Consider the following 20219-nt stretch of genomic DNA (forward strand, 5'->3'; position numbering starts at 1 on the left):
TCTCAAAATGAACCTCTGAAGCTGCAAAACTACAAATTATGCTCTAATTGAAGGTTAATTTGTCTCTGTATATAATACGGTCAGTATTACGAGCACACAGAAGCAACGGGAAAAGGCCTGTAGCTGGTGCACAGAAAATCGATGTAAGCAATAATATGTCTGAGTGCAAGCATACAGTTTGAGCATAAACGGAGAAAATCCAAGCGCAAGCAGAGCTATTCGAGTTCAAGGAAAGGTGGTTGTTTTTTAATAAATCATCTATCTGCTATGAGCTATCTGTTAGATTGAATCACTTACAGTATATGGTTCAAGTGGCTGCTCAAAGGTCTGTCTGAGTCTCTGATATATACACACTGCAGATATCACATACAAAGGCGTTGGAACAGAATCATTTACATAAAGTCTGGACATTGTTTGGATCCGTTTCTTTGATAATTCGTTCTGTCAAGAGTCAATTTGTCCTAATCTCGGAAGGCGTCGTGGTTGCAAATCAGCCTACGTGTATATACTGACGTGAACACAGATTTACTATCTTCCCTTGGCACCCGGTCATAAGTACACAAACGGATGAGAAAGCTTGCGTGAAGATCGCTTCACACAAGGACACAGACTTTGTGGAATCAGCTGCCTAGATTACACTGGCTAAACAAAAAACATTTAAGTTTTTCCAACACTATCAAATTGAAAGAACACGCTCTTGAATAAAGTTAGAAAAGAAGCTCTATATAATAAGACCTTTCTTCAGGACTGTCAATACATTTTAGTTTACTTTATCCTCTGAATGAAACTGTCTCCTGTTATATACACCTCAGCCTTTTGCAAACAAAGAAACTTAAAAATGTTTAAACTTACATCTGCTGTGGTGGTCGCAGTGACTCAAATGGCTCACCAAAGAGCAAGGGGGAGCCGTTTGCATATGATTTATTCCACTTTCCACAGTAGATCATTTGCACACAATACATGACACTGCAAAATATACACTCCATAGCTATACATACTGTTTGTGCAGTGAATATGAAAATACATAATGATGTAAAAGAAAGTTGTTGGTGTGCAACTGGGAAATGTAAGTTCTTTGGTGATCTGAAAGCCTGAGACTTGAACATTACGGACAATGTATGATGTGATATCAGACATTCAAAATTCCAAGGATTAACATGTTACACTTATTTACAACATGGTCCTTGGGTGTTTCAAGACGAGACACAATACTTAAAACATAAAACTAAACAATGCATTCATGAAATACAAAATGATATCTGCACAAATTAAATACCAGACACCCTCATCAAAACAGAAGTAGTAGTGAATTCATATTTTTTTGGATTTACCTATTTACATGTTTCTTTCACACAAATTCACTAATGTTTTTTCGTTTTTGCACACGATTTCGTCAATCACATTTTACAGTAGCCTTCAAAAACTAATCTGAAAGCTGTATTTGTGCTGGGCAACAAAAAGGGAAGCTTGATGGTTGTACAATATGCCCCAGACGGCCACTTTTAGGCTTGGAGTGTATGTTTTTTTGTTAAAGTATTAATAACTGGAGGCCGTAGGCTACGTGAAAATACAACAAACGAACAGTCATCCTCCCTTGTTTTCTAGTAAGGGCAGGCGCAGTGGCTCCGTTTCACGTGGGCTGCAGCCTATGGGCGTTGCTGGTGTTGTGAAGTCAAACAAACGTTACACAAACCGGTTCATCCCGGCACCCCATTGGCTAACACGACGGTACGTCACTGACGTCAGCAGCGCCCCATTCGCTACATAACGGAGATGTCAATTTCAGCCGGGCGACGATCAAGTGTCACTTTGGTCACATTGCCACACTTTCAAACACGTTAGTGTTATTTTGTAGCCGTAGAAAACTGTCATGGAACACATAAAGGATGGATGGTTTACGGAGTCATGCGCGCTATGGCCGGGGCAAGCGATGAGCCTCCAGGTGGAAGAGGTCCTCTACCAGAAGAAGTCCGATTTTCAAGACATTATGGTTTTCAAGAGGTGAGTACTTTTAGCTACAAAACTTGGCTAACGGTGCTAGCTGTTAGCGCCCTCCAACCAGTGAATGAGCAACCTAAAGCTCGTGGGTTTTGAGAAGTTTCTTCCGCTTAGCTTGCCTGTGAGTTGTTTCCTTTTGTCCCCGAACCGGGTTTTATCTCGCAAACAAACTAGCTAGGTAGCGAGGTGGTGGGGTGACTCCTTCAGTCGATGGAGAGAAACGGTATCCGATACTGACAGGCTAGTCACGGCAGCAATCTCTGAATTTGTTTTTAAGAACGTCAGCAATCACGCGCAAGACACCTGTGATTTAATTTGGCTTTATTGGCATGAAGGTTAAAAAAAAAAAAAAAATCTTCCCAAAGCATCAAAATGAAAAAGTACACCATAATATGAATATCAACACAACATTAACATAACTATTGCTGCATCTTGCTCAAGTTTTGTAAACGTTTATGAGTTCTCAGTTTCTCGTAACCTTTTTAAACGTGACTCTCATGCTTTGCTGTAATATCTCCTTTTTCAGTAAAACCTACGGGAATGTCTTGGTGCTGGATGGAGTGATCCAGTGCACAGAGAGAGACGAGTTTGCCTACCAAGAGATGATTGCAAACCTTCCACTGTGCAGTCACCCTTCCCCCAAGAAGGTATTCCTCAGATAAATTGTTGGGGAATTTAAAGTTGTTGCAGTAGGGCGCCAGCCAGGGATTAGTCCCGTTCCTTGATTTGACAGTCAGCCGCTTTCCACTTTCACAGGTGCTGATTATTGGCGGCGGAGATGGCGGAGTGCTGAGGGAAGTGGTGAAGAGTCCACTGGTGGAGTCGGTGGTTCTGTGTGAGATCGATGAGGTAGGAGCAACAACACCGACGGGGATTCGGGCTTCTCTCTCAAGGGCCATACATTATATTGCACCTGAGCTTCGCCTGATCACATCAGTATTGATGTCGTCTTCTGTGTAGGAAGTCATTAACGCGTCCAAGAAGTTCCTCCCGGGGATGGCCAAAGGGTTTTACAGTCCCAAGCTCATCCTCCATATTGGAGACGGCTTTGAATTCATGAAGAAGAACCAGGATGCCTTCGACATCATTATAACCGATTCCTCCGACCCCGTTGGTGAGTGCCGCGACGCCTCTCTTTGCCAACTGTTATAGGAGGCGGTCAATTTCTGACTTCTGAATTTTGTTGCAGGACCCGCTGAGAGTTTGTTCAAGGAGTCTTACTATCAACTGATGAAGACGGCGTTGAGAAACGGTGGAATTCTATGTTCCCAGGGTAACTTTCATACTTATACTTTATATTTCAGTTTTGTGTTAAAAGCTGGAGAAATGCTGACTTCAGTAGAAGTCATAACTATGCTACATCCAATGTTTTGGCTTTCATTGACTCACCGGGAGCTGTTATGTTCCCCATTCATATAGTCTGACCTCCAACTACCTCCAGATAGAACAATGCTTAAAGAAAAGGCAGACAGGAAATGAACATGCCCTTTCTTCTGCTCTTGTGTCAATCTCACAGGAGAGTGTCAATGGCTCCATTTGGAGCTGATAAAGGAGATGCGAACCTTCTGCAAGACCCTATTCCCTGTGGTGGACTACGCCTACAGCACCATCCCAACTTATCCCAGCGGCCAAATTGGATTCATGCTCTGTAGTAAAAATCCCGTAAGTGTGTGTCGGTCATTCTCCATCTGCCATCCGCCACTTGCTTGATTGTTGTCTGATTGCCCATGAATGCCACTGCCCCATTATACAACCTTTCTGTGGCGAAATAAACCTGTCTGCTGTTTCTTGGTGATGGGGGGGATGTCCATCGAATGACCCTTCACTTTTTGAATTAGGAAACAAATTTCGTGGAGCCAATGAGAACGCTGTCAAAAGAAGAAATGGAAAATATGAACCTTAAATATTACAACCCTGAAATTCACAAAGCGTCGTTCGTCCTGCCTGAGTTTGCAAAGAAGGTAAACGTCGTTAAAATCATTTTCATATATCGGTGCAATTTTTAAAAACTGTTCACACGTATTTGCTTCCTTTTTCACTAAGTGTCTTCTTGACCGTTGACAGGTACTCAATGAAGCATGACCAGCAACAGCAAGACCGTGTTCATCCTCTACCTGGCCCTCTGACCACAGATAAACAACCTTGTTCTAAGGCTTCTTCACCTCCTCGGCACAGTTCAGCACCACTGAAGAGAGTAGCCTCCTTAACATGTTCTGGATGGGAGCACCTATTAATCATCACTGGGTGGGAACTTGCTGAGTTATACAGTGAGAAGTGTTAGTCCGCTCCAATGTTTCCTTCCTTCCTTCCAGTCGTACACACTGTTTTTATTTTACTGATGTATTTGGTTTTTTTTCATTTTTACTCTGTAATCGTCTTATCAGCATTTTGTGACGAGCGATTTAATGGACTGGGCTGAGGTGGGAGAGCATTGCCGTCAAACCTGACCTCAATCTGAAACTGTGTACTGTCTGTCGGATTCACTGAATCTACACCTTATGTAATGCATTACCTTACTACGTAGTACATTGATGTACTTTTCTTTGTAATGTTTGATATCGGTTTGTGCTCATAGGAAAACACGCAGTCGCCATCTGTCGTGACTGCATATTCACAGTACTAATGTGTCCTCTACACACAAAAACACTATAGTGCCTGAAATTTGTTGTTGGTAGGAAAAAAAAAAAAAGACTTGCTTTGAATCTAAGTGTACCAGGCACATAGTGGCCTAGAAGAAACCTCATGTGTCAATAATTGACAAAAGTGTCCCTTTATCACCAACATTCTACAAGATTAACATCAATTTTCTCCGCTTTGACCATCAATTATAACGGTGTTAAAAAAGCAAATTGGGTCTGGTGTTGGAGTTCTGCAAAGCAAAAAATGTGACTGAGATGTGAATTCATTCTGCCATTATGAACCTTCAGTATTGTAGAAGGCTTGTACTGTAGTGAGCCTGTAGGCCGAGTCATTACATTGGTCAGACACCTTCAGTTCCAGGTACAAGCGTCAGTCCACATGGAATCTGTTGAGAAATATCTGAGCAATGAATCTGTGATTAATTTTTTTTTTAAGTACTGTAATAAATTGGTAACATAGACTGGTTGTTCTGTGTTCATTCATCCGCTGACTGGTTCACTCAGGCATTATGCTTTATTTGCATTACCACTAAACACAGGACTAAATTCTGGTTTTCTACTTGCGATATCTTTAAAATTAGTTGCGCTTAAAAAGCAATATTTGAAAAAGGATTCTGTGCTTGTTTCACTCTGGCTTCAGGACCGCAGAAAAATAGTTAGGAAGTAACGATCTGTTCAAGGTTTCTATCCGCTAAACCTGTGTTTTTGAGCTGATCTTTACCAATTGCAGCATCACTTTCCAACCAAGTCCAGGTTAATATGTGATGTGTGTCGGCTGGGGTTCACTGCTAATGGGTAACACTTTAAGTATCCTTATAGGCTCCGGTGTGAACAGCGTTGTAGCGCCAGTGAGGTCCAAGTGCAGTTTCAGTATTCAGGCACTAGATGGCATCCTTTAATCTTTCATCAAATGCATATTGAGAGAATACAACCTTGTATTTTGAGTCTTTCTCTGAATATTAAAGGGAAGCTCCCCTTGGCCCCATTAAATAGTTCAGATCAGTCAGTGTTTTGGGATGTGAGGCGCCACTGTTGCCTTCAGTTGCATCAACTGTAGTGATTGTGTAATACCTCAGCTCTCACTGGTTTTCTATTAAAAATTGACCAACCTGCGACAGTGCAGCGCATTATTATCATACTGCCTTTGTAGTGCCTTACGGTGGCTGTAGTGAAGGTGGTTCGTGTTCATGAGTGTTCTCCAACTGTGATATAGGAAATGAAACAAACAGTGTACCCACTGTCTTCCATTAAGTCAATTGAGGGACTACCCATACATATTTAATTCCATGTGTTTGTTTTAATGATAATAAACACACACAGTAACAGAACTTTGAAGACTGTCGCTTGTCTTTTTAAACCAACTGTACATGTTTCCAGTGCAGTAACACAGATTTACCCACGTATCCAGACGCACCCGTTAAATAGAAAACACTCAACACATAAGCCTCAACTCATCTTTGAGTCTGTGTTCCTTTATGATCCCTTTCAGAGAGCAGTTGAGGTGTTGCTTGAGGCCATAAATGAAGTAGATGTAGTGAAAATGGAGGCTTCCACGCACATTAATAAGATCCGGGAGCACCCAGACCTGTCGTCATGCTGACGTTTTTTCACATGTATGAAGTCTCTTTCAGGTCAGACTGCAGATATTTGTACGGGGCCAATTTGTTGTAGATTCTTCAAACACACTGGATTGCCAATATAGACGTTCCAACAGTCGGCTAATCTTCGGATTGGCTCCGGGCCTTCTTGAGATCTGCAGTGTATGAAGAAAATACCTCAAACACTGTTATGAAAGCACGACAAATCCATTTGAACATATCAACCAAGGCGTACTGGAATGTAGGTATTGTATGTTTCCTGCCGGTAGCAACATCCAAAGACGTCACAACAGTAAACCCTGTTAATTGTGCTATTTCAGCGGTATATCCCGGAGGGCAGCTCCTCAAACACATGAAACTATTTTTTTTCTCCGACAACAGAGTATGTTTTATGCTGTAATCAACTCCCCATAATCAGTTTTGGTGAGGAGTTAAGCTCGTATAGACCAGTATAATTGGGTTTTGCAGTAGTTTAGGAGTAGCTCAGACAAATTGTTTTCTTGAACTTCTATTTAGCTACATGCAATATTTAAACATAAATGAGTCTTTATGTAAGCAGCAACTTATGTGTCAGACAAATGCATATTAAACGTATATTATTTGCTGCCAGACTTGTATAAAGAGTAAAGACGAGCAAACAATGTTTGTGCTTCATTAATATTTCAGCTAATTTTATATAAATCATACTGTCCAGAGCAAAGCTCTGAAGAATATTAACTTGGCTTGGGAAAAAAAAGGTAATTTACTCATTTTGATTATGTACTGGTTGCTGGAAGCCGTTTCTCACTTTCTCACTGCTGGAAGCCGTTTCTCGCCGTTTCTCACTTTTTCCAAAGCCTGCCTATCCTGACCCAAAGGCCATTGTTTTGTGTTTATTTCAGACAACAAATAAAAATCAATCACATTGTATCCACTTAACTGCTCATGTTCATGTCGACCACGGTTAACCATCAACTCCATTGTACACCTATAGCACTAAATTGCCGAAGAAGAACTGCTTTTTTCTTTTAACAGCTACGTTTCCTCCACTAGATGGGTGATGAGCATTTCCTGAAGGCACCGCCTGCAGTAGTGGTCAGTGTCAGACCGCTCAATTGTAATCTGCAGGTGTCAGAGAGGCGCACGGAGGCACTGTGACAGCAATCAGCGAAACACTGGCATAACAACGATAAGTCAGCATTGTGGTCAGTTTGTATTTCTTTCAGATGTTTTGTTTGCCGCTACAGGAAAATGTGACCACTGTGTTCTTGTGTGTTCAAGACATTTAGAGTGCATTATGAGTTGTGGGATTGTCCGCCTATACCTGCCAAAGAGGTCTGGCCTGAGATTGTCTATCACAATTGTCAATACATTAGTTACATGTTGATGTCAAAACCTGGCTTTGGCTCGGTGACGTCGTCGCCCTCTGCAGATGTTCCCAATTTGTCAAAAAGGTTAAGTGTTCAACGGTTCCATTTGTTCTGTCCTGAACCCTTCATCTCCCCTCCTCCTCCACACTCACATATACACATCCCCCCCTAGCACCCTCCACCCTCCGTCATACACCCACCACCCACGTACAGGGTGGTGGGTGTATGACGGGGTAGAGGCGTATAAAAGAGTGAGGGACTTTGGACGTAGAGCAGAAGAAACATCAGTGGATTCCAAATCTTGTGACCAGCTGCCACCAACTGCACTGCACTTTCTCCACCACTCTCCTCTGGATCTCTGAGCTGCTCAGACTCTTCATCTCTCTCTTTCTCAAACACACACTCACTCACACACTCGTATCTCCGTGAGCCTCCTGCTCCTGTGGCTGTAACTCTGGTCCGTCACCTGCACTCCTGTCACAGCATGCAGCTCCTGGTGGTGTTAGCAGCTCTCATGGGGGTTCTGTTCAGCGTTAGAGCAGCCGCCTTGCTTCCCTTGGAGGATAGGGGCTCCATCCATGTGAGCAGGGTAAGGAGATTTTCATTGTTCATTTGTAGTTCATGGGGAATTTTCCCTATAATTGCAACTGTTATTGATAGATTGGGGTACATTTTTTTTTAAATAATAGTAATTCTTATTATTATTATTATGTTATAGTAATAATTAGAACTTTAAAGAAAATGATCTTAAAATAAAGATTGCTTGTGAAATCAACAAAACTAAATCCAATTCAACTCAATTTACTTTGTATAGCTAAAAAAAATCACAAATCACAAATCTGCCTCAGAGGGCTTTACAATCTGTACACATACGACACATCTTGTGATATTTCTATTTTGCATTTAAAATAATCTAGTCTTTAATTCAGCCTGTTTATTTGTACCGTCTTAAATGTGAAAAGTAAATCATGATACTTTACAATTGAGCGGTCCAGTCAGATAGACGTAAGAAGTAACATTTTCACATTTTCCATAGTCTTTTTTCACAATATGTTTAATAATAATATGTATATATATATATGTATCTGATTTGTGGTCAGGAGCTGAGCAAAGAGCGCAAGGAGCTGATCCTGAAGCTGGTGTCAGGCTTGTTGGATGGAGCTCTGGACACCAACATGCTGCCGGGGGAAGCAGCACCTGTGGAGCTTGAGGAGCCGCTGGAGTCTCGTCTGGAGGAGAGGGCGGTCTACAACAGGCTATCATTGCCTCAGCGTGACCGCAAAGCCCCCTGTAAAAACTTCTTCTGGAAAACGTTCACCTCCTGCTAACAGTGCTCTGCCCGCTGACTGTGCTCCTTCTCCCTGCCAGCTCCTCATGAACTGTAGTAGACCTCAGCTGTACATATCATCTACACCTGTCAGACATCGATGGACTTCACTGACACAATGTGTCTGTTTAAATATTAATTATATACGTGTCTTTTTATGTGTACAATATATGTATTTATGTATGTAGCCGTTTCTTTAAGGGTCAACAATAAAGCATGGATATATAACGTTTGAGATGGTGATCACAGTTAAGTGCTTTTGTAAATTGTTCAAAAAAAGAAAAGGTCATATTTTCCACCTGCTTCAACAATATAAATGCAATGTCCAAATTCATGCAAAATGGTGGCTGTATTTTTTATTGTGGGTGAGAATCTTTACTACACTAAAATTGTGGAAATATATTAGGGAATGTATTTCTATATCTGCTCAAAAAAAAAAAAGTTGCAGTCGTAAATGGCGCAATAAGTATTCAGAGACAATTTTCCCCTTCTTCAATGAAAGCTTTTTTTAGTGCTGCTCGTAAGAGATAACAGAGTGTGGTTCATAATACTGATATCTTACTTATTCTGCTTTGCAGGCTACTTGTTGCCGTATAACTGTCTTCCTAGTTTATAGGCAAAGAAAATGTAAACTATATAACTATAATGAAGGGGGAAACGTTTAAAAAAACATTTAAAATTCCAATAAAAGTGCCACAATTAGATCCTTAAATTAAAAGCATAGAATAGATTTCAAAATACAAATCATACAATTACTGGGGCAGGTAGAGTAGGCGACATATGCTGCATGTTGTTCCATCTCTCTCCCTTTTCTGTCTCTCCTCAGCAGTGGTATCTTATTAAAAAGCCAAAAATAATAATAAACATCGAAGAAGAAAATTACCTAATTAAGTAAAAATACTTTTTTATTGTTTTATAAATGCAGATATGTAAAAAAACAACAACTTGCTGTTGAGGGTCTGCAATGTGAAAAGGATTGCACATATTTTATAAGAAGCAAGACAGTGGTCCTTATTAATTCCTAGTCACAACTTGAGGGAGACGTTGCCGTGACTTATCACTGGTCGTTAAATATGTCAGTAAGATGGGAAAGTAGATAAATCAGAAGCATCCCTCGCATTCACTCAATGCTGTCGGTAGCAGCAGCATTTAAGGCACACGTAGTCCAGAAGGTGGAGACCTGTTGTACAATAAAACAGTGAACAAAAATCTAAATAGCAAAAGATGTGCGTAGTGTTGATCGGAATCTGACGTCACAGTTCGACAGTGAAAGCACAGACAAGGCTGCTGCTGCATGTTGAGATTCTTGCTGCAAACAAGACCCTGCTGCGTTGGCGACGGGCGGTTCGGACCTCAATCAGTCACACTGCAATTACCACAGGCTCTCTTTGCCCTTCTGGCAAATTACAACCACCGTGATATGTATGTCTTTTTACCTTACTAAGGTGGGGAGTGGAGTAGGTGCTGGTCGCAATCAAATATCGACTTTCAAGCCGGGCCCACAGTCGCTATTAGTGAACTGATGGATTTAATGTGGGAATTGACATGCAGGTGAAATATCCTGCTGTTTGAGCCAAATCAAATGAGTACTTTCTTTTTTGTTGTATAGTTGTGAATAAATGGCCAATCACAACAGGCTGAGCAAAATCCAACCAACAAAACCAACAAAACAACTCTTTGCATCAAATAGAGGACGGCTGAATAATGGCTGACAATTACAAGAGCACTTTCAGTACACTATTGAATAATAAACATATCAAAAGGCACTTATTTCTTGTACACTGACGCCTTTGCCGGCTCTGAGAATTCAATGAAATGTGTAATTTTTGCCTCGGTGCTCCAGGTTTTCGGCAAACACCATAACAGCCGGCCCTGCAGTGTTGATCGGGTCAAGCTGTGTGTTGTATCAATGCAATATTCACCTCAGCTCAAAGATAATAATTTGTATTCTTTTCATTGAGCTCTATGTACTTGAGATGTAACTGGTGTTTTTGTAAACGTCAATGAGCAGCTGCCGTTTACTTCCAGCTGTAATTTATGCCCATTGCTGTGCAGATGTTTGGCACTGGGCAATAGTCAAATTAAATGCCTTATTGTGAAATGTCTGAATTCTTAAATAACTTACAATAGTGTACCAGAGTCGCTACACACCCTTTACTGCCAGAGTAGAGGCAAAGCTCAGAGTAGCTCACTTTCCTCAACTCAATTTTCTTTCTGAACAGGATGAATAAGAGATAATGGCTCATAAGTGTGCTTGTTTCACAGGTGCAAAGACATGAGTTAACCTAAGTTCACAGTACTGATTCAATTACAGGTGGAACATTAAAGGCCACCGTGATGACATTTCTTTTCCTTTTTATTGACTGTTCGGGGGAAAAAGCTCTTGAATGATCCATCCGAGTTTGCGTTGAAAAAAAGCTGCATAATCCCCTGAAAGCAGCATTTGATGGGGAGTTACAGTTCAACAAATTTCAAAGCGATGTAATTACATGGTTTTGGCAAACGCTGCCTTTAACGATGCTGAATAGACAAAGGCTCCTGTGGGCTCGCTTGATTACAGTTCATCACACAGCATCCTTCATTCTTATGTGCAGTGAAAAGCACCGTACCAAGTGAGCCATATTCAGGTTTACAGCTTGTCGGAGAGACACTGGACTGTGTTAGAACAAAACACACAATCATTTTAGGAATAGAGAGATGTCAAACACAAAAAAAAAAGCATTTCCTCTCCCCAAAAAGGCAGCTTCTGATGCCAATCAGTATTTTTGGGTTTGAGATGATAAACTCAAAACAATTTGATGTCAGTGGAGGTGCTGTCCACTTCTGACTTCATGGCCCTGGGCTCAAATGAGCGCGCAGAGGAGCAACATCAAAGCCGATGCCTGCAAGCAAAGCATTTTATTGGCTTTCCTTTTGATCTGAAGGAGGAGGGAAAGGAGTGCTCAGGCCTAACTGTGTAATTCAAATATAAATGTGAATTCGTATGTGCCGGTGTTTAAAAATAACAAAGCCTTTGGTTTTGTTGGTACTTCTCATACGGGGAAAAAAAACAACATCAAAGGGAACCCACCGTGGTTGCATAAATGCAGAGATTAGTTTTAAACTTTATGGGATGTGATTATATATGGTGTGATATGGTGCGATTTCAGATATATATGCAACCCCATATATATATATTGTATAATAAAAGGACTGCTAGTAGTAAAAAAAAAAAAAAAAATTCCATGAATCAAAATGTTCATATCAACATTTTGTCAAATCACGAGGCGTAGCATAAAAGGGATCGGTTGCTCAAGCTGCCTCACTGAATGCTACATGATCACTGTGTTTGTCTCTGCGTTTCACGGATGTGTCGGAACTCATTTTTTCAACATCAAACGGTTCGCTTACCTGGCCTCGATCGGTCAAGACAGGCCAAATTAACACCCGGCGCTCGGCTAATGCTTCTGAGGAAAAGGGGCTAACAGGCAGGTTGTGTGGCGGCTGTCTCCCTTTTACAACACTATCAAGAAAGAGTTACGCTGAAAGAAATTGATTTACATAAAAGGGACTGTAATGATCTTTTCAAATGACATTTTTAACACATTCAGGTTGCTGCAGCTGACGTATTGTTAATAGCACGTGTTCTGTGTACTCAAAGCATATTGAGTCAATGTGTAGCAGAGTGAATTGAATAAAACAACATAACCGCGTTCATTTTACATCTTAGCAAAGAAAAAGAAAACACATTCCTGAATTCCTGAAATCCATGTATTTCATACATTATATACAGTGAGTGTACATGCTTTGTTTCAGAAACAGAGACGGAAGTTCCGTGCAGTCTGCAAACTGCCTTATTCATCTCTGTCAGCCGGGCTCGATTTGTTTAGTTGTGACATTTGAGATGTTGTACCCAGAGCACAGTATGGTTGACTAACTGAGGAAAATGTGAAGTAAAATAAATAAGTCACCAATTTAAAAAATGTTCTCGGGAAAGGACATGCTGCAGGAATAATGGACCTGTTTTGCTCTCTATTGAGAGATCATTAGCACCTTTTCAGGGAGTCTATACTCTAATCAGTTGATAGTATCATAACGTCTTCCTGTTGTCGTTGCCTCCTGTTTTATTTTTTTATCAAGTTTATCGCAAGTAAGTGTTAACAGATACCTTAACAACAAGACGTCTCGGATTAAATGAATTACGCTTTTTCAAAAGCATCATAAAGAGCTACATCATCAGGAGTAGGGAGCCTATGGCCGCTGAATGATGCCCCCCTGTGCCTGAGCAAAGTGTTCCAGCACACACAACACACACGCCAAAGTGTCCTCTGATGTATTCCTCTCAAAGAGTTCCCGTGTTCGGGAGCACGCGATGGGAATGGAGAGATTGTTTTCCCCAGCAGGGTCTAATGATGCCTGATGGCTTACTCAGCCGCCCAGTGCCAGCGCTAAAAGCTCATCATTATAGGGCCCTCTGCTCTTTCAGCGCTAAAGCCGTGGCCCCGAAAATGAGCTGTCACAAAGCGTGAGGAAGGGATGCAGCACGCCGGTCACTGAAGTGACCCCGTTCATTCTGAATGCCACTACTTTGGGAAGCAGGGCAGGTCTGTGGTGAGAAAGAAAAATAACACATGGCTTCAAAGATTTAGTTAACGAAGACCTTTAAGTGCTGTATGGATGCAAACCGCAGGCAAAAAGTATCAATCTTATCAGTTTAATATGAGATTTCTTAAACTAGAGCTCATTAGTGCACCGACGATGACAACTACCCCCCTTTTTTCCCCTCTACAGTGTAATTACTACCAGTAGACAGAATACATAAGACTAGATAATCCCCAATGACTATGTTGAAACAAGAGTCTACAGCGGCTTTGTGAGGCTGTACTTCTCGGCACAGCCGTCTTTTGAGCTAAATGCTAGCATCAGCATGCTATACTCCTGGGAACATGCCGATGTTTAGAAGCAGGTATAATGTTTACCATCTTTTTTTTTTAAGTACGGCTGTCATTAGTTTTGCAGGTTCTAAAAGGTATTGCAAGTACCGTACAATATAGGCTACCAAAATAAAACAGCAACACAAAAGCAGGTGGACAAGTATTCATTTATGAGACAAAAGGCTTTATATCTGTGATACGCTATGCAGTTCATGACATCCTTCACTTCTGAACCTTTCCAGCCGAATGTTACACCAGTGGACTATAACCATGTTGATGGCAAATCACCTAAAATTGCTCAGTGGGTTATGTTTAGATTTTGCATGCAAGGCCAATTTTACACTTACCAGACCTACCAAAATAAAAGGGTCAGTTTATAGAACACTATATCTCTGTAGCTTTTACAATGCCAGACATAAAATGTTGTATAGAAACAGTTATTTGCATGTTTTAATAACCATTACATTTGAGTCACGTTACGCAGCAAGACAGAAGACTATTGGTGGAGCAGAGGCATTTGGTGCAATGGTGCGGGGGTGGGCTTGTACTTTTGGTGGCAGCGCAAAACATGTAAAGATTAATTGTTTTGTGCTTCGTTGACCAGCTGAATGACTCTCTACACTGACAGCTAATCTCATCACTTTATTTGCTCTGACTCCTGCTGTGAGAATGTGTCGTCCAAGCAAATAATTGGTGTTTCAAGGTTGTGAAGACCAAACTTCAGATCCTTAACCGGGCTGTGAGCCTCGAGAAACAATATATACTGGGGTTGTTATGGCAAAAAAAAGTAACTGCCAAGGTCACTCTCTATCATTAGTTATGTCATGTCCTATAGCCTCTGTGTATCATTTTCCATCACTGAGGGCTGCTGTATTGTCAGTAAACGTCAATCAGAGTGTCCATTGGGATATAGCAGCGGGAGTTACCATCGCAGTTCATTAGTTTGGCTTTTACCCGAAGCATTAGACTCATGACCAGGAGCCACTCATGTTGATAGTGTCATTAGAAAAATAGGACTGCAGAGAGGGAGGAGAGCGCCAGAAGATGATATTGACTGTCTTGTTTAAGCACTCCAGTGTCCTGTATGATGTGTACACCATAGGTCTCTAATCACAAGGGTGACAATCCTGTGATTAGCTACTAAAACAGTCCTTGTTTTGCTCAGCCTTTGCACCTGTTATAGATCGGTTGCCACAGCAGCAGATGAGGGTCTCAAGTAATGTTATTTTCCCCCCCAGTATGTAGCGCTGCTTAAGACAATTTTCAGGACAATTGGGCCCTTGTGGGATGACAATGCACCTGATTGCCGTCGCTCTAACAACACGACACCCCCTGTATGTCAAATGGTCTGACCGCAATACAGAGACACACGCGCGCACAGAAACACCCACATCCTAAATGTTACCACAGTATAACGGGTGACAGTGATGGTTTCCTTTTATTAATAGCATGTGAAGTCCTTTGCTGCTGCCGACGAGAGTCGTGCCATTACTCAGATCGGAAATCCATGTTTAATGTTCAGGCTGACCATCATTTTTCTCAAGTCTAACAGACCCGAAAATGTTTAATCAATTATACAAGAAATAACCCACCATTAATATCCCTGCTGGAGTTATTGAATCATGGCCTGTCAGCACTATTATATAGTTTCATATCAGTGACACGCGTGTGTTCACAATGAGTCGATGTGTTATGTTAAGAGATATTCACTGCTGATCACTTGCAGGCTTACCAAGAACTTAATAGAGGTGAGTCATTTCTTTTCTTGGAGGCATTTTCTAACTTGTGAAAGTTATGTTGGGTGAGCAAGTTACAAAGTCTCTGCTAGCTTTAAATTGTAATTCAGTAGTTTGGTGAAAGAGAGCTGTTTGAAATGTGATTAAGGAAAAAGCACGGTGGCGTCAGGCGCCCTAATGAAGGAAAGGATTCAGGGGCGAGAGCAGCACCTGTGTGCCATTTCTCATCATTGCTTGCTCCCACCAATGTCACTGAATGCTTTACTGCCTTATGGCAGTCCACTGAATTGCTAAAGCTGGGGCCTGTTTGAATTAGCAAGGAAATGACCGTATTTGTTATCCGTGAAAAAGAGCCGTGCAGGCCAAATCTAAAGAGTAATGGGCTTGACGTCAGGAATGGAATCCAGCACAAAAAGGCTCAACATGAATTCATCAGGAGCCATTCTTTGCCATTAGCATCTGGGGATGCTGGTTACCGGGATGAGCAATAAATTATACACTGAACATGTGGGTCTAGCGTTTGGGACACTTTGTCGTAAATGTCACAGCGATATGCTATCATTGCATTTATCCTTAAGTGAGACAATACAACCCTGGTTAACACATTTCAGTGGATTTTGAGGATAATTGATTTTTAAAAGCTCTCTTTTAACCTTGATGTATTTTGCATCCAATATCTATTCATGCATTCAGGTGTATTGGGACAGTATGTCTGTAAAATAGGGGCAAACACTTCATACAATAACTTGCATAACAACAAAATGAACCACATTCACTAAAAGGTTCACCTGTTGTTTTAACCAGAACACGTTATTAAGATGTGCAGCATTCACCTGCCATCAGGAAACAGAACAATTCGTGTATTCTTAGAAACCCCGAAAATAAAAATATATACTGACAGCATTCAATCAATTCGGTTTCACAGTCAAGCGTAGTTTGAAAATTTATTTTACAAGACAAACAAACGACTTGTGACTGGATTCGTTAAGATTTAATATTTGTTAAAGTTGGCAATTTGTATTCATCTAAAACCATCCTTTAAGGCAAACTGCAAGATCATTTGGTCCATTTTCCCGCTGTGTGTTCTCTTTGAACCAAGATGAGAGCACAGCACCAATAGCATTCTTTATTTGCATTCATTTGCGAGTCCTATTTTTACTTCAATTATTTTCTCTGTAACCATGCCTAAAGAAAACTAAAGTGAGTGTTAAACAAAAATAACGTCACGAGACATTTCTAGGTGTTTTTGTTGTTTTTTTGCCATTTAATGTATTCTCTGTGCCCACGCACAATAAGCAATAACAACGGCAATGTTAATGGAAGCATTAGACTGAACATGCTGCTACCCACAGAACAAAGAGAAATGTTAATATATATTGAAGGCATTCAATCAATTCTGTTTCTTTGGCTCGTGAACATCTGGCCCGGAGGCAGCAGCACGGTGAGTCCCCGGAACGGCAAGAAGCCACAACATTCAAAACCCTTTTTCATTTGTTCTGCGAATTAAATGTGTATGTTCCTGCCAGAAACATTTTACATTTCGGCATTGAAAGTTGAGGCGCTGACAATCAGTGAATAAGTATCTGATACTAAGAGGCATCTTGGCCCGTGTTGCTTCTAAACTGCCTTTTATTTGTAGTTTATTTGTGCTGTGGAAGCCGTGTCTGCATAACTACAGCGGAAGAGCAAATTACAGTGGATTAACTCTACATTGTTTCTCGGTGTTGAGCTAAAGTGACACATCCTCACTTATTCAAGTCCTTAATTACAGTTTACAGCATGTGGGGGGGGGGGGGGGGGGGGGGGTTGAGACTACTGTGATTGCAGCCAATAGAAAGGACGAAGAGGATGAGGATGGTAGAAGGATGTTGTAACACTCATAAAGTGTGATACCATGTACATTTTTTTTTTCCAACTCAAAATGTTTAGAGGGATGTGTAAACTGTGCAAGATGAGGAAAAAATATTTGCCTCCTTCCAGCATCTTATTCACATTGATTTGAAGCGCTCTCTCTTCCTGCATCACTATCGCTGCCTCTTGTTGACTCTCCAGATACTCAAACAACCACTGTCCTTTCTTCTTTTCAATTGATCTCAGGTGGCCTACTCTTCATTTAATGACTGACTGACTTCCTATAAGGAAGCACTTCATTAAGGCATGGTACAGCGAGCAGGTGAAACAGCTCTGTGTGGACAGTGTCTGTCTTGCGCACATGGACAGTCAAGATTTGATCATGCTGAAATCAAAACAGCCTCTGCCTTGTGTCCCTGCATGTTTTGTGTGCATGCTCCGTGTGTGTGAGAACATTATCTATGGTACATGCACAAACACATCACTGGGTTTAGTCTTGCAGATGTGTTTTGTTCATGACGCACATGTATAATAATTGCCCCAATATTCATATGCACCCTGAAACAGGCAATGATGACAAACGGCACACAGGCGCTGCCTGTACAAGGTTGTCTTCCGATGTTAAAACTGAACTGCACAATATTATTCTGAAACATAATTTTTTATTCTTGTGTTTGATTCCTTGTATTTCATTTTTTTCACGTTAGTCTTTTATTACTTTTTTATTTTTCCATTTTGGTATACTATCATAGCTTTAATACGCTGATTGTGTTATTATCTCCTTCATTATCACCTGTATTGTTGAATACTGCCACACCTAGCAACAATAAAATGAACGTTTCTTTCACACCTTAAGGTGTGACCTAAGGATGTGAATGGTGTGACCTAAGGGTGTGAATGGTGTGACCTAAGGGTGTGAATGGTGTGACCTAAGGGTGTGAATGGTATGACCTCAGGGTGTGAATGGTGTGACCTAAGGGTGTGAATGGTGTGACCTAAGGGTGTGAATGGTGTGACCTAAGGGTGTGAATGGTATGACCTCAGGGTGTGAATGGTGTGACCTAAGGGTGTGAATGGTGTGACCTAAGGGTGTGAATGGTATGACCTCAGGGTGTGAATGGTGTGACCTAAGGGTGTGAATGGTATGACCTCAGGGTGTGAATGGTGTGACCTAAGGGTGTGAATGGTGTGACCTAAGGGTGTGAATGGTGTGACCTAAGGGTGTGAATGGTATGACCTCAGGGTGTGAATGGTGTGACCTCAGGGTGTGAATGGTGTGACCTCAGGGTGTGAATGGTATGACCTCAGGGTGTGAATGGTATGACCTCAGGGTGTGAATGGTGTGACCTCAGGGTGTGAATGGTATGACCTAAGGGTGTGAATGGTGTGACCTAAGGGTGTGAATGGTGTGACCTAAGGGTGTGAATGGTGTGACCTCAGGGTGTGAATGGTGTGACCTAAGGGTGTGAATGGTGTGACCTAAGGGTGTGAATGGTGTGACCTAAGGGTGTGAATGGTGTGACCTAAGGGTGTGAATGGTGTGACCTCAGGGTGTGAATGGTGTGACCTAAGGGTGTGAATGGTGTGACCTAAGGGTGTGAATGGTGTGACCTAAGGGTGTGAATGGTGTGACCTCAGGGTGTGAATGGTGTGACCTAAGGGTGTGAATGGTGTGACCTAAGGGTGTGAATGGTATGACCTCAGGGTGTGAATGGTATGACCTCAGGGTGTGAAAAGGTTGTAAAGCTGGGCAGCTAAGCATGCAATGGAAAAGTTGCTGGTTGTCAGTAGCTGTGGGCATTTGGAGGGAAAGGTTAGGTTTTCCATTTTAGAACAGACTGCAGGGCAGATAACACTCCTTAACCCACCAATAAATCTATTTTTCCAGTCAATAAAGCCAACAAGTACATTATGAAGGATCAGCTGCTTTGCAACTACTAATAACAACCGATTTGACATTTCAATGCCAATCACTGCAATGACATTTAGAGAGTAGACTTACTCTCAGCAACGGCAAACCTTGAAACACTGCTTTCAGCAAGGGACATTCTTCTTAACAACACTTGCAGTGAGTCATTTTGTGACAAACCATATTTCATATATCAAAACGCTATATACGTATATCCCCAGATTGTCTTAAAGAGATCATTTTGTGTTTACAAAGTCGGATTGTTGGCCCATTTATGATCGTCGACACCCCAAAATAAAGATGCTTTTTATAACAACAAATGTTTTACATTCAAACATCTCGTGTGGAAAAGGCTCCTGAATTCCCTGATATGAACATTCACTCAGCCCGTCTTAATCCCCTATCAATAGCAGCTATTTGTAATTTAAGCCTTTCTAGAGTATTATTAGTTTTATTATCTGTTTTTTGACGGCTCACAATGCTCCAAGATTAGTCATTTAAATGAAAACAGAGTCATCTGTTAGAGCATATGTAAAAATCTGCATTTATTCCATTACAATTTTTCAAATGCTGCTAGTGCTGTAGTAAGAGTTAGCGATAGATTTATAGCTATATATTTGAAAATAGTTTGAACTGTCAATTGATTTGCTACTACTTGTGTTTATGTATTGTGTAGATAAGGAAATTGTCTTATTATTAGGGTTTATTTACTTTAAACTGAATACGCTTGGTTTATAGCTTACCTCTTCTTCTGTATATAACCATACACCAACCAACAAGTGGAGTGTGTTGAAAGTATTACATAAATATACTAGAAAACAATTTAGTGCACAGCAGATCATCACCAGGACCCACTCTAGGCCCTTCCCTGGTTGCAGTGCTTCTTCAGCAACACAAGG

General features: G+C 41.2%; 2 protein-coding genes across 2 annotated transcripts; both read left to right on the forward strand.

Annotated features, from left to right (window-relative positions):
* Positions 1–990: 990 nt before the first annotated feature.
* On the forward strand, positions 991–5098 carry srm (spermidine synthase). The gene is made up of 8 exons (XM_076094713.1): positions 991–2001; positions 2525–2645; positions 2755–2847; positions 2959–3112; positions 3188–3271; positions 3515–3660; positions 3837–3959; positions 4063–5098. Exons 1-8 carry the CDS (start codon positions 1871–1873, stop codon positions 4078–4080), a joined length of 870 nt encoding a protein of 289 aa, XP_075950828.1. The 5' UTR covers positions 991–1870; the 3' UTR covers positions 4081–5098.
* A 2970-nt stretch (positions 5099–8068) lies between these two features.
* LOC142948913 (somatostatin-1B-like) lies at positions 8069–8914 on the forward strand. The gene is made up of 2 exons (XM_076090935.1): positions 8069–8173; positions 8685–8914. Exons 1-2 carry the CDS (start codon positions 8069–8071, stop codon positions 8910–8912), a joined length of 333 nt encoding a protein of 110 aa, XP_075947050.1. The 3' UTR covers positions 8913–8914.
* Positions 8915–20219: the final 11305 nt, after the last annotated feature.

This window comes from Anarhichas minor, unplaced genomic scaffold (assembly GCF_050575085.1).
Source record: "Anarhichas minor isolate MPS153535 unplaced genomic scaffold, ASM5057508v1 ptg000003l, whole genome shotgun sequence".
Classification (NCBI taxonomy): domain Eukaryota; kingdom Metazoa; phylum Chordata; class Actinopteri; order Perciformes; family Anarhichadidae; genus Anarhichas; species Anarhichas minor.

What these genes read in the sequence shown, in the direction of transcription:
- srm (XM_076094713.1), top strand. Translation starts at nt 1,871, where the DNA reads ATGGAACACATAAAGGATGGATGGTTTACGGAGTCATGCGCGCTATGG. An exon ending in GACATTATGGTTTTCAAGAG is followed by an intron (nt 2,002 to 2,524) that starts GTGAGTACTTTT and finishes CTCCTTTTTCAG; the next exon opens with TAAAACCTACGGGAATGTCT. An exon ending in TGGAATTCTATGTTCCCAGG is followed by an intron (nt 3,272 to 3,514) that starts GTAACTTTCATA and finishes TCAATCTCACAG; the next exon opens with GAGAGTGTCAATGGCTCCAT.
- LOC142948913 (XM_076090935.1), top strand. Translation starts at nt 8,069, where the DNA reads ATGCAGCTCCTGGTGGTGTTAGCAGCTCTCATGGGGGTTCTGTTCAGC. An exon ending in GCTCCATCCATGTGAGCAGG is followed by an intron (nt 8,174 to 8,684) that starts GTAAGGAGATTT and finishes ATTTGTGGTCAG; the next exon opens with GAGCTGAGCAAAGAGCGCAA.